At 41.6% G+C, this 17122-nt stretch overlaps 1 protein-coding gene across 1 annotated transcript in view; it reads right to left on the reverse strand.

The window, feature by feature from the left end:
- Positions 1-17122, reverse strand: part of LOC129829788 (arf-GAP with coiled-coil, ANK repeat and PH domain-containing protein 3-like) — a 102151-nt gene that overhangs the window by 13117 nt on the left and 71912 nt on the right. Inside the window, exons 9-13 of the mRNA XM_055891710.1 lie at positions 16995-17069; positions 14418-14429; positions 1451-1566; positions 759-810; positions 208-308 (exon numbers count right to left, since the gene is read on the reverse strand). Coding sequence (XP_055747685.1) covers positions 208-308; positions 759-810; positions 1451-1566; positions 14418-14429; positions 16995-17069 — 356 coding nt within the window. The remainder of the gene's footprint in view (positions 1-207; positions 309-758; positions 811-1450; positions 1567-14417; positions 14430-16994; positions 17070-17122) is intronic.

A 17122-nucleotide genomic window follows, 5' to 3' on the forward strand; every position in this document is an offset into this window, starting at 1 on the left:
ATGCACACAGTCTCTCAACAGTACAAAACTATAGCTCCTTGCCCTCTTAGAAGAAGGAGAACACTTTATTTGACATATTATTGGCCATTTTCTTAAGATTTTACCTAAAGGGATTTACATCAATTTAACTGTAAGGAAAATTCCTTGGAACAAAGGTGAATTTATTTAGTTAATTCCATAATATAAAGGGCACTAAGAAGAACATACTTGTTGGGGGAGACAACCTCGAAGCAGAACCTCCTCTCAATGTCCTCACAGGGCTTGACAGAGCACAGCCTGAGGTCCTCCACCACCACCGTCAGGGAATCCTATTGGTCAGTAACAGTGAAAAAGGCCCGGTCAGTCAATCAGTTGGATTATTCATCATACCACCATTATGCCCACTGTGTCCTTGTGTGAGATGTGTTGATTGGATTTCAAAGTCCCTCAGTTGACCACCTTTTCCTATTTAATCCAATGTGCTGAAGCTCATATGGGTACACTGACGCTCACTTTCTATATCCCACTATGGATTGATGTGAGGGTCTATATGAGGGCGTAGGAAGAGTCTTTTGGGACAGGACTGAGGAGTAATAAGCTATCCTATAACAGTCCTCTGCCCTAATGCAGTCAGTGTTGAAAGAGGGAGTGTTGTATTTCGCCAATATAGATCACAGTGACTTTCAGAGTAGCTCTATACCCCATTAAAGTTGCACGTAACCTCTTACCCCCCCAAGGGACCCAGACTAAGATGGTAGCTAGTGGATATGTGGACTTGCCTTCAGCTTCTTCTGATAGACCAGCTGACTGTTCTGGATGGAGAACCACCGCCTGAGAGAGAGAGAGAAATGAATAAAACATGCATGTTAAATGGATATCCTTCTTCCATTAGAAGGTGCTGACCTGCCGAGTTGAAATAATGTCACTCTCTACTCTCTAGCCACCACAGTGGTTGGGATGAGTAAAAGCGCATGTGAATGAGCTCTTCCTTTCCCTTGGGCTGCACTATATAGCAGAGAGTAATTCACAACACGTGTGGTTTGGCTCACATCTAACCTCTTTAGAGGGCTGCACTGTCAGGAAACAAGACAAATGGAGTAATACATTGTAACGCCCTAATAGAGAGCATCAGTGGGAGAACCACCTACGGGGAGAAATAGCCTGGTGTTCTAATGGATTGAGTGTTTCCACAGGCAGTAAACTATTCCTCAGGACGTGAAGTCAATGCTAGCAAGTATGGCCAAGTATGGTTTCCTAGGGAATAGACTACTTACTGAAATAATCTGGGACAAGTATTTATTTAGTTCGCTATCTATGGTATGTCTACAGAAAATCCACAAAACATACCATTGTCAAGATAGAATTAAAATCAAAATGCTTTGACCACAATACACTAATATAGTATGCTTCAGCGCCAGAGTGTAGCTGGCTTATGGAGAGTTACTGATCAGTTGTCTACTTGTCTACTTACCTGTTCCAAGTCTTAAAGGCGTTGCTGGCTCTCTTAAACAGGTACCCCTCCATCACCACGCCATTGGGCGCGTCCACGTTGAACAACTCTGCCTTCGAGTCGTCATACGAGAAGTCCTGTCAGAGAAGAGAGAGTGAAGTTAATCCTGTTGTTCATGCTACCACTAACCATAGGAAGAAGAGACAGTCAGTGAGGGGACATATAGGAGGAGCGTGACAGTGACTGGAGATTATCTTTCTTGAACTACACTGGACAAGAATATAAATGCAACATGTGAAGTGTTGGTCTCATTTTTCATGAGCTGAAATAAAAAATCCCTGAAATTTTCCATATGCACAAAAACCTTATTTCTCTCAAATTTTGTGCACAAATGTGTTTACATACCTGTCAGCATGATCATTACACAGGTGCACCTTGTGCTGGGGACAATAAAAGGCCACTAAAATGTGCAGTTTTGTCACACTGCCACAGATGTTTCAAGTTTTGAGGGAGCGTGCAATTGGCATGATGACTGCAGGAATGTCCACAAGAGCTTTTGCCAGATCATTTTATGTTAATTTTTCAACCATAAACTGCCTCCAAAGTCATTTTAGAGAATACGTCCAACCGGCCTCACAACCGCAGACCACGTGTATGGCATCGTGTGGACAAGCAGTTTGCTGATGTCACCGTTTTGACTAGAGTGCCCCATGGTGGCGGTGGGGTTATGGTATGGGCAGGCATAAGCTACGAACAACGGACACAATTCCATTTTATCAATGGCAATTTTTATGGACAGAGATACCGTGACGAGATCCTGAGGCCCATTGTTGTGCCATTCATCTGCTGCCATCACCTCGTGTGTCAACATGATAATGCACGGCCACATGTTATAAGGATCTGTACACAATTCCTGGAAGCTAAAAATGTTCCAGTTCTTCCATGGCCTGCATACTCAACAGACATGTGACCAATTGAGCATGTTGGGATGCTCTGGATCGATCTGTACAACAGCGTCTTCCAGTTCCCGCCAATATCCAGCAACTTCGCACAGCCATTGAAGAGGAGTGGGACAACATTCCACAGGACAAAATCAACAGCCTGATCAACTCTATGGGAAGGAGATGTGTCACGCTGCATGAGGGAAATTGTGGTCACACCAGATACTGATCCACGCCACTAACTTTTTTTTAAGGTATCTCTGTGGCAAGTAGATGCATATCTATATTCCCTGTATTCATGTGAAATCCATAGATTAGGACCTAATAAATACATTTTAGTTGACTGATTTCCTTATATGAACTGTAACTCAGTAAAATCTTTGAAATTGTTACATGTTGTGTTTATTTTTGTTCAGTGTATATGACAATCTACCTCAATTACCTCGTACCCCTGCACGTTGACTTGTTACTGGTACTCTGTGTATATAGCCAGGTTATCGTTAATCGTTGTGTATTTATTATTTATTCCTTGTGCTACTATTTTTCTATTATTTCTCTATTTTCCTTCTCTTTGTATTATTGAGAAGGGCCCGTTAGTAAGCATTTAACTGTTAGTCTACACCTGTTGTTTACGAAGCATGTGACAAATACAATTTGAGTTGATCACATCAAATCAGGATATACTGTAAGCCTTCCTTGCAAGATGCATAAATGGCCAGTCATGTAAACACAATCAAGTGTGTGCACATGTATGTGATGTGAAAAGCACGCCTGTATCCTCACAGAGTGATTCGCTGTGCCCTTAAGGAACTCACATTTGAAATGTCGACTGTGACGCAAACGATTGCGTAACCATCTTCTGACTCAAGAAAACGTTTATTACCCAATACATTTTTCACAGTGTCTTCATTTACACCAAACACTGCCCTCCTTGAACAAATAAAGACAGCTAAATCAGTGTCCTGGTGCTGTCAGTTCTCTAGTCTAACCTGCATCACTATACCCTAATCAAACCTGGTTAAACTTGGTTCAATTTAGAGAGCAGCAGCTATGACGTGCATCATTCTAGAAATAATCATTCTAGAAATGTTATTGGATTTTATTAGGATCTCTTTTAGTCCTCATTTGAACTAATCTTCCAAGAGTCCTTAAACATGAAGATACAATTTATAATATGATCACATTTTAACATATAACACACTGTTACAAACAGATATAATACACTGACATATTGACCAGATTAATAGTCTTAAACGGTCTGAAAAGATAGATTGAATCCTTTATCTACCACAGTCCCACACAACCTTCCAATTTATTATATTTAAATGGTTCTAAAGTATTGTGTAAAATTTATATATTGTAAGGTTTCTGTTTTGCTCAGATAAATTATTACATTTCTTTATTGCTCTAAATCGACATGTTATTTTGCCTATTTTTCATTTCTGTCTGGATAGATGGTGGACTATCTATTCCTAGTATTTACTCAATGTTTGTCTCTTACCAATGGAATACTGTTGTGAATATAGTTTGGCCGTTTTAAATCGTATACATTGTGAAAAAAATGAGCACGTTTTTTTTATTATCTTGTTGATTGATGACCAGCCAAGAGCATTGTGCATGACTACAACAGAAGAACCATATCTCCACCTTAAAACAATCCTTGCTGCATTGTTCTGTTCTATCTGCAGCCTCCTAATTTCACTTGCTGAATCATTTCCTAGACCACAGAACAGTAGTTCATCTGACTCAATTAATGATTGGGTTGTTTGACCACAGAACAGTAGTTCAGCTGACTCCCAATTAACACTTGGGTTGTTTGCTTAAGAATCTTTCCCGGTAAATATTTAGCTATCCTTCTGATCATGCATGCAGTTTAAGTAGACTATATCCATGAATGTTCATCAAAGCTAAAATATGAATATTATTTATGTTGACCAAGTTAAAAACCTCATGTATTTTGTTAGGAAGGCTACATACATTAACCTGAGCCATATGCAGCCCTTTCCTTATCAAGTGGAGATCAATAGAGCATGTATTCATTATAGTTGACGTTACTACGACGCACAAACTCAGATTTTAACATTGGATTAAAATAGCCAGGGAGTTACTCTAGTCCTGATACAGTTGGATTAAAATAGCCAGGGAGTTACTCTAGTCCTGATACAGTTGGATTAAAATAGCCAGGGAGTTACTCTAGTCCTGATACAGTTGGATTAAAATAGCCAGGGAGTTACTCTAGTCCTGATACAGTTGGATTAAAATAGCCAGGGAGTTACTCTAGTCCTGATACAGTTGGATTAAAATAGCCAGGGAGTTACTCTAGAGTCCCGATACAGTTGGATTAAAATAGCCAGGGAGTTACTCTAGAGTCCTGATACAGTTGGATTAAAATAGCCAGGGAGTTACTCTAGAGTCCCGATACAGTTGGATTAAAATAGCCAGGGAGTTACTCTAGTCCTGATACAGTTGGATTAAAATAGCCAGGGAGTTACTCTAGTCCTGATACAGTTGGATTAAAATAGCCAGGGAGTTACTCTAGAGTCCCGATACAGTTGGATTAAAATAGCCAGGGAGTTACTCTAGTCCCGATACAGTTGGATTAAAATAGCCAGGGAGTTACTCTAGTCCCGATACAGTTGGATTAAAATAGCCAGGGAGTTACTCTAGTCCCGATACAGTTGGATTAAAATAGCCAGGGAGTTACTCTAGTCCTGATACAGTTGGATTAAAATAGCCAGTGAGTTACTCTAGAGTCCCGATACAGTTGGATTAAAATAGCCAGGGAGTTACTCTAGTCCCGATACAGTTGGATTAAAATAGCCAGGGAGTTACTCTAGTCTCGATACAGTTGGATTAAAATAGCCAGGGAGTTACTCTAGTCCCGATACAGTTGGATTAAAATAGCCAGGGAGTTACTCTAGTCCTGATACAGTTCGATTAAAATAGCCAGGGAGTTACTCTAGAGTCCCGATACAGTTGGATTAAAATAGCCAGGGAGTTACTCTAGAGTCCTGATACAGTTGGATTAAAATAGCCAGGGAGTTACTCTAGAGTCCTGATACAGTTGGATTAAAATAGCCAGGGAGTTACTCTAGAGTCCCGATACAGTTGGATTAAAATAGCCAGGGAGTTACTCTGGAGTCCCGATACTACAGTTGCCTGTTGAGGTAAAATGTATCCTTCACCAATCAGACTTGTTTATTCAGGCAATGCTTTTCCTTCATGATGGGATACAGTTTTTTTTCTCCTGTCATTGATCCCCGTGGGGAAGTGATCATTCATTCCAAAATCAGGGTTTCTGATATCTCTGCCCCTGCTCTTTGCCATTTCCTTTTGTTTAAAATATTCAAAACATGCAATAATAGCCTGTGTCCTATTCCCAGAGGCCTTACCCATTCTATGGACTCTGGAGAAAGTGACATTACGCACAACATCAGTGGGCAGTTTCAGGTGAGTTGACATAAAGTCTTGAACAGTGTCTGCTGTTGTCATTCTCCGGTATCCTTGAAAAGATGAGATTGTCCCGCATTGATCGACACCGTACATCAAGGAAAGTTTTTTAAAAGTTGTTTGTTCTCCCTTTGCACCACCTCCACCTTGCCATGAATAGAGTCTACAGTACCTTTCAGCTCAATGTTCTCTTTACTTTAATCATCAATCTGACATTGGCTGAATTCTAGATGGGCACATAATACATTGATGTCCTCTCGTAGTATATCCAACATATCAGGTTCGGCAAGCCTTTCATTGATGTCCTCTCGTAGTATATCCAACATATCAGGTTCGGCAAGCCTTTCATTGATGTCCTCTCGTAGTATATCCAACATATCAGGTTCGGCAAGCCTTTCATTGATGTCCTCTCGTAGTATATCCAACATATCAGGTTCGGCAAGCCTTTCATTGATGTCCTCTCGTAGTATATCCAACATATCAGGTTCGGCAAGCCTTTCATTGATGTCCTCTCGTAGTATATCCAACATATCAGGTTCGGCAAGCCTTTCATTGATGTCCTCTCGTAGTATATCCAACATATCAGGTTCGGCAAGCCTTTCATTGATGTCCTCTCGTAGTATATCCAACATATCAGGTTCGGCAAGCCTTTCATTGATGGATTTTAACAAGTCAACATCCATATCCGTAAACCTCTCCCCACTCAATTCAATTCAAGGCGCTTTATTGGCATGGGAACATATGTTAACATTGCCAAAGCAAGTGAAGTAGATAATATACAAAAGTGAAATAAACAATAAAAATGAACAGTAAACATTACACTCACAGAAGTTCCAAAAGAGTAAAGACATTTCAAATGTCATATTATGTTTATATACAGTGTTGTAACAACGTGCAAATGGTTAAAGTACAAAAGGGAAAATAAATAAACATAAATATGGGTTGTATTTACAATGGTGTTTGTTCTTCACTGGTTGCCCTTTTCTTGTGGCAACAGGTCACAAATCTTGCTGCTGTGATGGCACACTGTGGTATTTCACCCAGTAGATATGAGAGTTTATCAAAATCGGGTTTGTTTTCGAATTCTTTGTGGATCTGTGTAATCTGAGGTAAATACAGTGAGCACCATAATTCATTAGACAGTGACAATTGTTTTGTTATTTTGGTTCTGTACTCTAGCACTTTGAGTTTGAAAGGATACAATGACAATGAGGGTGAAGTGCAGACTGTCAGCTTTAATTTGAGGGGATTTTCATACATATTGGATTAACCGTTTAGAAATGACAGCACCATTTGTACATGGTCCCCCCCACTTTCAGGAGGGAAAGGGTGGTTCCTGTTAAAAACGCTGGGTAAAACCTGATTTGAGCCTGCATGCTAAATGAGATAATCATTGTAGAGATATGGTAAAGGCATGTCTCACAACACAGACAAAAGTGTACTCCAACAGAGCTATGATGCCTTTAGATTGATAACTATTTTGGTGCATATTTTGTACGGCCCATTAACCACATTACAGTGGTGAAGCTTCATTTGCCAAGACACCATTGTCTCATTAGTGAATATAGGCTTGATGAAAGAGTTCATATGGTGCTCCTTTAAGGGAGGAATGTTAAGAAAGAATCTAAGTATTAGATTAGAATCATTAGATGTCCTGAGACTTTGTCCATGACATTCACCCATGGACTGGGGTGTATTCATTACGTCTTGCAACGAAAACCAACAGCGCAAGCAAACAGAGAAAAAGGAACGAAATGGGGAGGGACCTACCTGAATTTGTACAATAGAAACTCTTGTTTTCATTGCAAAATGTTTTGCAACAGAATCTGCATAATGAATGCACCCCTGGTGTATAGGTACAGAACATTGATTTAGCTTCAATTGAATTTGGTTTTCTTTTTCATGACAAATACACAAACAGCCTATTGAAGAGACTGGAACACAATGTTCCCATCGTGGTCAAGCTCCATTCGAATAATGAGTTCTCTAATGAAAAGCAATAAACAGTGAAGGATTGACTGGAGGATTGTACTGCCTTTCTTTTAGGATGATTTAAAATAGCTCCAACATTGACCTAGATAAAGGAATGCCAGTGACAGTGCACTCAGTCAGATCCCATCAGACCCACTGTAATCAGCTGAGTTTCATAATGGTATCAGCAGCACTGAGCACAGCAGCAGCCATCAACTACTATTCACATACTTAAATAATACAATGTTTTCTCCTCCCTAGAGCTCTCTTTTTGACATGCACAAATATGCATTGTACAATTTGCTGTTACAGTCTGATCTGACAATTTGCTGTTACAGTCTGATCTGACCATTTGTTGTTACCGTCTGATCTGACTATTTGTTGTTACCGTCTGATCTGACGATTTGTTGTTACCGTCTGATCTGACTATTTGTTGTTACCGTCTGATCTGACGATTTGTTGTTACCGTCTGATCTGACGATTTGTTGTTACCGTCTGATCTGACGATTTGTTGTTACCGTCTGATCTGACGATTTGTTGTTACCGTCTGATCTGACAATTTGTTGTTACCGTCTGATCCGACGATTTGTTGTTACCGTCTGATCTGACAATTTGTTGTTACCGTCTGATCTGACTATTTGTCGATACCGTCTGATCTGACGATTTGTTGTTACCGTCTGATCTGACGATTTGTTGTTACCGTCTGATCTGACTATTTGTTGTTACCGTCTGATCTGACTATTTGTTGTTACCGTCTGATCTGACAATTTGTTGTTACCGTCTGATCTGACGATTTGTTGTTACCGTCTGATCTGACGATTTGTTGTTACCGTCTGATCTGACAATTTATTGTTACCGTCTGATCTGACAATTTGTTGTTACCGTCTGATCTGACTATTTGTAGATACCGTCTGATCTGACAATTTGTTGTTACCGTCTGATCTGACTATTTGTAGATACCGTCTGATCTGACTATTTGTTGTTACCGTCTGATCTGACTATTTGTTGTTACCGTCTGATCTGACTATTTGTTGTTACCGTCTGATCTGACTATTTGTAGATACCGTCTGATCTGACTATTTGTTGTTACCGTCTGATCTGACTATTTGTTGTTACCGTCTGATCTGACTATTTGTAGATACCGTCTGATCTGACTATTTGTAGATACCGTCTGATCTGACTATTTGTTGTTACCGTCTGATCTGACTATTTGTTGTTACCGTCTGATCTGACTATTTGTAGATACCGTCTGATCTGACTATTTGTTGCTGTTTACCATAAACTACTGCATTTCCAATATAAGCTGTTCAATACTCCATCAAGTCATGACACAAATTAAAAACAATCTATCCCTATTAAAAGTATGTCTCTCCTCACTTCACAAAAGGTCAACTCTCCAAAAAGCAACATAACACAAACATACTCAAGACTATACAAAGTGAAACAATTATTAGTAAAGTAGACTACAAAATAAAACTCAACCCACCAGAGTGTGGTCCAACCTTCCAAATATCTTCATTTTCAAACGTTTTAAATTATCCAAGAGCATTGGACATGTAAATAGGCAAACACAAAAATAAAACAGAAAAAATATCTAATCTAATCAAATGCTCATTGAGTAGGCATCTCTGTGGAGTTACAAGTGTCAGTTAAGTCCTCTCTGATCTCTGAACACTGAAAAATGCTCGAACCGTCAGAGTCCTGCATCGTGCCTAATTCCACTACGCAGACATGTGGATAAATGCGCGTAGCCAACTGCTTGCTGCTGTGTGAGGCTTTGGATTAGAGCTTATTATCATACAGCTGCCAATTTATTTGCGGCACGTCGAATTTAGACTGAAGTCGCTCTTGACCCAGAGACTGGCAGAGTGTTAAAGTAACACCAGAATCCACGCTGCGCTGATTGGACACTTTTACAACTCCTCAAACCTCGGACCCCGTCCACGTTCTGCAGAAGGGGAAAACCAATTGGCAACCAGTTCAGTTAATCAAGCAATCACCACTAAGAAGCTATGAGCCTACTTGCCATGTAGCCGAACAAAGAGTAAACAGCCTCAATGCAAGCCACTATAGAACAGCTGTCAGTAGCAGCACATTTACATTTAGCCTAGCCTACACAATTATGCACGTATTATATGCACGTATACATTTCCAGTTGCCATCAAAAATACAAATCCTTACCATAAACATGTAGATGCCCTTTGAGTAAGCTCACACATGTTATGAAGAAGGGAAGCAAATATTTTCTGCTCTATGATATTTGGTTACTCATACTGTTACAAGGCCCTTCATTACTAATGATCTGGTATTATAGAGAAGAAATGACTAGCAGTGAATCATCTTTCCCCCCCCCCCCAACGCAGTCAGCTAGCCTACCATGTTCAAAACAAACAGACATCAAATAGCTTACAACACATTTACTTTAGACTACTTTAACTAACTTATTTACTGTTAGAGCTTTGTTTTGTCCCCTAACCTGGGCACCCTAAACTTAGCCTATATGAGCAGATTGTCATCAGGATGCTGGCCAGAAGCAGGGAAGTTTTGCCAGAGGAGGACTGGGAGCTATGGAATGTGAAAGGACATCACAGCAGCAGCCTGTGAGATAGTCAAACACAGACTCATGTATATTCATGGCTCTGGTCAGACCCATTTCAACAATTATTAATGGGATCAGATAACTCCAAATTAATCTTACTATTTACAAGTGCAATCCCATTTGTGTTTTATTTGATACGTAAATTATTGAAATTAGACTATATTTAATTCCATCAATTGCACGATTAGAAAGTATGTTGCAATCCATGCTGGTGAAAACGGTGAATTCCAGAAGCCATGTTCCTCAGAGAGAAGAGGCCATAGGCTACTGAGTACGAGCTGTGAGGGGTTAACCATGAGGTTTTGCTCTGATTCTTAGAAGTTGCAGAACAATTCTAGAACATATTTATTTCACTTTGAGAGGGAACACCTCATCGTAGCAGTTTTCAGTATCAAAGCCCTGGGTCAGAGCCATGCTACATGGGTCAGAGCCATGCTACATGGGTCAGAGCCATGCTACATGGGTCAGAGCCATGCTACATGTGTCAGAGCCATGCTACATGTGTCAGAGCCATGCTACATGGGTCAGAGCCATGCTACATGGGTCAGAGCCATGCTACATGGGTCAGAGCCATGCTACATGGGTCAGAGCCATGCTACATGGGTCAGAGCCATGCTACATGGGTCAGAGCCATGCTACATGTGTCAGAGCCATGCTACATGGGTCAGAGCCATGCTACATGGGTCAGAGCCATGCTACATGGGTCAGAGCCATGCTACATGGGTCTTAGACACTCTGCAGGCTTTCATCTGGACAGACAGCAAGGCCCATTATTGACGTATTCTGCCATTACCCCTCCCTTGGATATTGGATAGAGACAGACTGCTTGACTGAAATGTTGAGTGGGCAAGATATTAAAATCATCATTCTCATCATGAGCACTATCTCAGTATCCCTTAGTTAGGAATCTGTTATGTTCCCTTTTCACAAAAACAATATTCCTATCTCTCTGAAATGTCAACGGAGCACTGAGCGTATACCAAGCTTTTTATTTTCAAAACCTTTTATATTTAATTCAGCTCGTGTCATGCTAATGTAGCTTTTTGCGACCCGCGGAAACAACTTTTAGGACGACCACCACCAAATGTCCATTCCTCAAACATTACGAGAAACCTGCACCGTTATGTCAACCGAGCTCTGTGGTTATTATCCGATGTATTAGGTTACGAAATCTGACTTTTTGGATATAATGTTGATATGTCAGAGAAAAACCCCACTGAATGATTCAGAACATGAAGAATCATATGTGTCTTGGTACAATGAATTTTATAATATAAGGAAGTGAAATTCCCTCACCAAAGCGCGTTTTCACCCACTGTGGGTGGACACCCGAGACTACACTAAACTAGACTAAACAGACTGGGAAGGAACATTCTGATTCATCACCCACCTGGTGAAGGGATACATGGCTGCACCTCACTCTCTGCCAAATGGACCCTGGCCAGGACAGGACAGTTGGTGGCACTGATTAGCCAGTGTGTCTGCAGCGACATACTACACCCCTATTGTCTGCAACCAGCCAGGATCTTCTTGTCCCATTATGCCTGAGGTGTCATCTGCCATTAATTAGCCTTACCAGCCTTAGCCCCACCCACAACACAACAGCCTGCCTGTCCTAATCCTGAACCCACCTGGTTCATTTAGCTCTCCCTACTCTGTTGCCATGGGAAACAGTTACCATGGAACTGAGCCCATCTGAGTTATCAGACACAGCAGAACACTGGAGAAATATAACTCCCACATTCTCATTCCCCTAACCACCCATTATAAATCACAGTCCTGCAAAAAGCTGCTAATGCGTGTGATAGCTTAAAATATATATTACATTTTATATCTGAAATCTGAATATTCAAGTGTTGAAAATTAATTAGGCCTATTTATTTTTTGTGACCAAAATGTTATTTTGTATTTAGCCTAATTCAATAACAAGCTGATGCTACAGGAACAGTAGCCTAGAATTCTGTGATTGTACGGTAGTAGTGTAGAGCCAGAGTGATGCATGGTGGTTACAAACTACACAGGCAAACTTGTCCAGGACAGAGTTCCTCCATTAAAACCAGTGTTAAAAATGAATAAAACCTCTCAGGGGCTTGACATGTACATGCTTTCTCTGCTCTGTGTACCAGAGAGTTCATACCGGTGTACATGTCACACAGTGGAACACTTTCTCTGCTCTGTGTACCAGAGAGGTCATACCGGAGTACATGTCACACAGTGGAACACTTTCTCTGCTCTGTGTACCAGAGAGGTCATACCGGAGTACATGTCACACAGTGGAACACTTTCTCTGCTCTGTGTACCAGAGAGGTCATACCGGAGTACATGTCACACAGTGGAACACTTTCTCTGCTCTGTGTACCAGAGAGGTCATACCGGAGTACATGTCACACAGTGGAACACTTTCTCTGCTCTGTGTACCAGAGAGGTCATACCGGAGTACATGTCACACAGTGGAACACTTTCTCTGCTCTGTGTACCAGAGAGGTCATACCGGTGTACATGTCACACAGTGGAACACTTTCTCTGCTCGATGTACTAGAGAGGTCATACCGGTGTACATGTCACACAGTGGAACACTTTCTCTGCTCTGTGTACAAGAGAGGTCATACCGGTGTGCATGTCACACAGTGGAACACTTTCTCTGCTCTGTGTACCAGAGAGATCATACCGGTGTACATGTCACACAGTGGAACACTTTCTCTGCTCTGTGTACTAGAGAGGTCATACCGGTGTACATGTCACACAGTGGAACACTTTCTCTGCTCTGTGTACCAGAGAGGTCATACCGGTGTACATGTCACACAGTGGAACACTTTCTCTGCTCTGTGTACCAGAGAGATCATACCGGTGTACATGTCACATAGTGGAACACTTTCTCTGCTCTGTGTACCAGAGAGGTCATACCGGTGTACATGTCACACAGTGGAACACTTTCTCTGCTCTGTGTACCAGAGAGGTCATACCGGTGTACATGTCACACAGTGGAACACTTTCTCTGCTCTGTGTACTAGAGAGGTCATACCGGTGTACATGTCACACAGTGGAACACTTTCTCTGCTCTGTGTACCAGAGAGGTCATACCGGTGTACATGTCACACAGTGGAACACTTTCTCTGCTCTGTGTACCAGAGAGTTCATACCGGTGTACATGTCACACAGTGGAACACTTTCTCTGCTCTGTGTACCAGAGAGGTCATACCGGTGTACATGTCACACAGTGGAACACTTTCTCTGCTCTGTGTACCAGAGAGGTCATACCGGTGTACATGTCACACAGTGGAACACTTTCTCTGCTCTGTGTACCAGAGAGGTCATACCGGTGTACATGTCACACAGTGGCAGCACTTTATTCTCCTCTCTGCTTGTACTATGTCAGGGGTGCCCCATTGTCTCATGTATGTTTACACAATGGTTATTTCTCATGTTCAAATGTGACAAGAACAAACAAACCCCTGAGATTTCACATTTTCAGAGCGGAGTATGACTTTAGCAAGAGAACACAGAAAATGTAGGCTAGACTGCTGCCCGTTGTTGAAGACCTCTGCTGATTTATCAAATGTTTTAGCTGAGATATAATATGATGCTTGAAATGGTGTGATAAGAAACACATTCCCCAATACTATGAGATTGAGAACCAATATCCGGTCTGATCTGCACTTGCAGAATAAGTCCATCAATAAGATTCAACCTTTCTTTGCCTCAGGGAATCTACAAAACACAGAGAACCATTCAGCAGAAAACTTCTGAACAAAAGAGAACAGAACCAGAGCGACCCACTTCAGAACAAACTATATGCTATACTATCTGTCATACTAGCAGTCATACAAAGCTCTGTGGTTCTGATTGCTTCATATACACTACTCAGTGTGCTGTAGTAGGTGTCTGCAGCCCCACACACTAGAGCTTAAGATAACTTCAAAGAGGTTGGCTAACGTAATGGCACATCTGAGCTGTTCTGTGCTGTACTTCTGCATGTGTCTCTCACAAGAAGCAGGCAACAGACATGTGAAGTATAACATGTACTCACCTGCATGAGGGTCTGGGAGAGCAGATTGCAGCATTGTTGGAGAAACAGAGAGAGAGAGAGAGAGAGAGGGCAGCGTTATAACATGCAAGAGGGCATTGCAGACCAATTGGGGGGGGGGGGGGGGGGGGGGGGGGGGCGTGATAATACAATAATCTCCATGCTTCATTGTACCTCAGATTATAATCCTATTTATTGGCCTACAACATCTCATCATCTGACTCTGGAAGCCAGTAACCACATTCCATCCACAGTTTTTATGCAAGTAAAGTCATACTGTATAAAAATACATCTCGACAGCTGTGATGGAAACAGGAAGTTTCAGTACAATTTATAAATGGCGACAGATGATTTGTTTGTTCGACATGGTGGGATCTTTTGGTGTCGGTAAAATGAATTATATGAGAAATGGCGGTGGAAACGTATTATTGATATAATAACCATGGTATGGAAGTAAACTTGGAGTCACACGATGACATGGTGTGTGGTCCTCCCACTATGACTCAGGAAAACCATGCAGTTTAAATTAGGCTACAGATTAAATGAATTATGATCATTCCAATAAATGTTGAGGGTCTTGTTCTGGTGACATGATGATCGATGCTTGACTGCCATTTGACAACTAGAAATATTCTCACTCTTATCCATAATCTCATCATGTAGACTATCCACATAGCCTACCTGCACTGTTTCTGCAAACTGTTGGCTGGAACGCATGTACCAAAACCAGAGTTGGCACATTTGCTATTCAACGCAACAATTATCGGTGGAGTTGAAAAAAGGCGATGGGCACAAATTGAACATTTGATTTTTATTCGGTACATGAAAACGTAAGCGAAAAAGTACATTTTGTGTCCACTACCTCAGTTTGGTGGAAACATACCACTGGTTTTTAGAATATTCACATGAAAATCTAGATGTAAACCTAGCTACTATCTCTGATATTTGAGCTCTTCTTTAAAACGAGCCTACATTTTACCTGTGATCAGATGCTGACATAATTTTCACAGGCATCAAACTAACACAAACTACCACTTGCCAGTGGAATGTGTTAGTTTGATGCTTGTGTTTAGAAGCACTGGTCTTCAGGGCATAAACAGATCAATAACTGCTGGGCCCACAACCATTCTGCACTCTCCTGTTTGTCTGTCTGCAGACTGCGGGCAGTGGCCTGGTGTGAGTGGGGTTTCCAGGGCTGCTTGCCTGGTGGTCTGCAGGCAGATGGACAGATGGCTACTGATCCTTCCTGAGGTAAATTAGTATTGCTCCTGGGGCTCTGGACCCTGAGACTGGACCCTATAGTGTCTCATTCATATGGAGATCATGAGGAACTCAGGAAGTCCCAGTCAACAGGCCAGGGATTATACATTCACAACCAGGACAGGACTAGCCTGGTCCCAGATCTGTTTGGGCTGTCTTTCCTACGGTCATTGTTGTAGGAGTTGGCAGAACAGCACAAACAGATATGGACAGACAGGACAGACTTCCTGAGTGTTGAGGAACTATTGCCTTATGTGTTTGTTTCCCACATTTGACATGTCATGAAATGGAAAGTTCTTAATAAGAGCTCAACTAAAATTACGCTCTTGAAATCAATTTTATTTAGATTTTTCCTCAAATGTACCTGTCTGTTAACTGTCAGTTTCACCGCATTTTACTGGATTTAAAAAACACAGTTCGGGCCACAAATCCCAATGATTAGCTAGCCTAGCATATACCAAAAGTGCTGAGCATTGTTATTTACAGTAGACACAACTGGGATTATTAGCCTCTTAAAGCACTTCATTCCACCTGATTTAACAGTTTAAATCAATGACCGGCCTTTCTGAGGCAGACTAATCAAAACGCTCACCAGTCTCCTTCCTAATCCCCCAGTCATAGCAGAAGACAGGACTCACTGGACTGGAGGGAGCTCTGACGTGTAATGTGTGCCCTAAAACACAGCCAAACTCCCAGCCCAACCCCAGTACAGACATGGCCAACTCACAGAAGACCTAGACCTAGTCCCCTACACCTCTTCCATCATTATCAAGCCATACATGTATGGTGCATGGCAACGATAGAGGAGTCATGGCTATGGCACATACAGTATGGCAGTGTTTCCCCAATCCAGTTCTCCAGTACCCCCAACAGCACAAATTTTTGTAGTATCCCCAGATAAACTCACCTGATTCAACTCATGTAGGGCTTGATGATTAGTTGACAAATTGAATCAGGTGTGCTTATCTGAGGCTACAACAGAATTGTGTGCTTTTGGGGGTACTGAAGGACGGAGTTGGGAGCCACTGCAGTATGGAACCAGAGGGGTATACTATAAATTAGGATCAATGAGTTAGCCCGCTAACTTTGACAAGCAAACAGAAATAACTACTGATCTTCTGGTTCGTCATAAAAGCGAAAGTTAGATGTGTGTTCTTGCTTGTTGAATCAATTCGATCGTGCCCATTTCAAGCTTGTTTTTTGGCTAACGCCTTGGTCCTGTTTTTTAGTATACCCTACGGGCTAGCAAAGTCAGTCCCAGACCCAGACCTCGCCAACTTCCAGAGGAAAGGGAGAAACGTGAAATAGCTGCTTGCTTACCCTCTGCTGTATGGTGGCGTGCTTGTGTTCCATATCCCTCTTCTCCATGGCCGAGTCAATCACCAACTGATCCAACTGGAAACAAGATTAAAAAAACACACTCAGATGAGGTTGGTAACATAGCTGAG

The sequence above is a fragment of the Salvelinus fontinalis genome, chromosome 31 (assembly GCF_029448725.1).
Source record: "Salvelinus fontinalis isolate EN_2023a chromosome 31, ASM2944872v1, whole genome shotgun sequence".
NCBI classification, from domain to species: Eukaryota; Metazoa; Chordata; class Actinopteri; order Salmoniformes; family Salmonidae; genus Salvelinus; species Salvelinus fontinalis.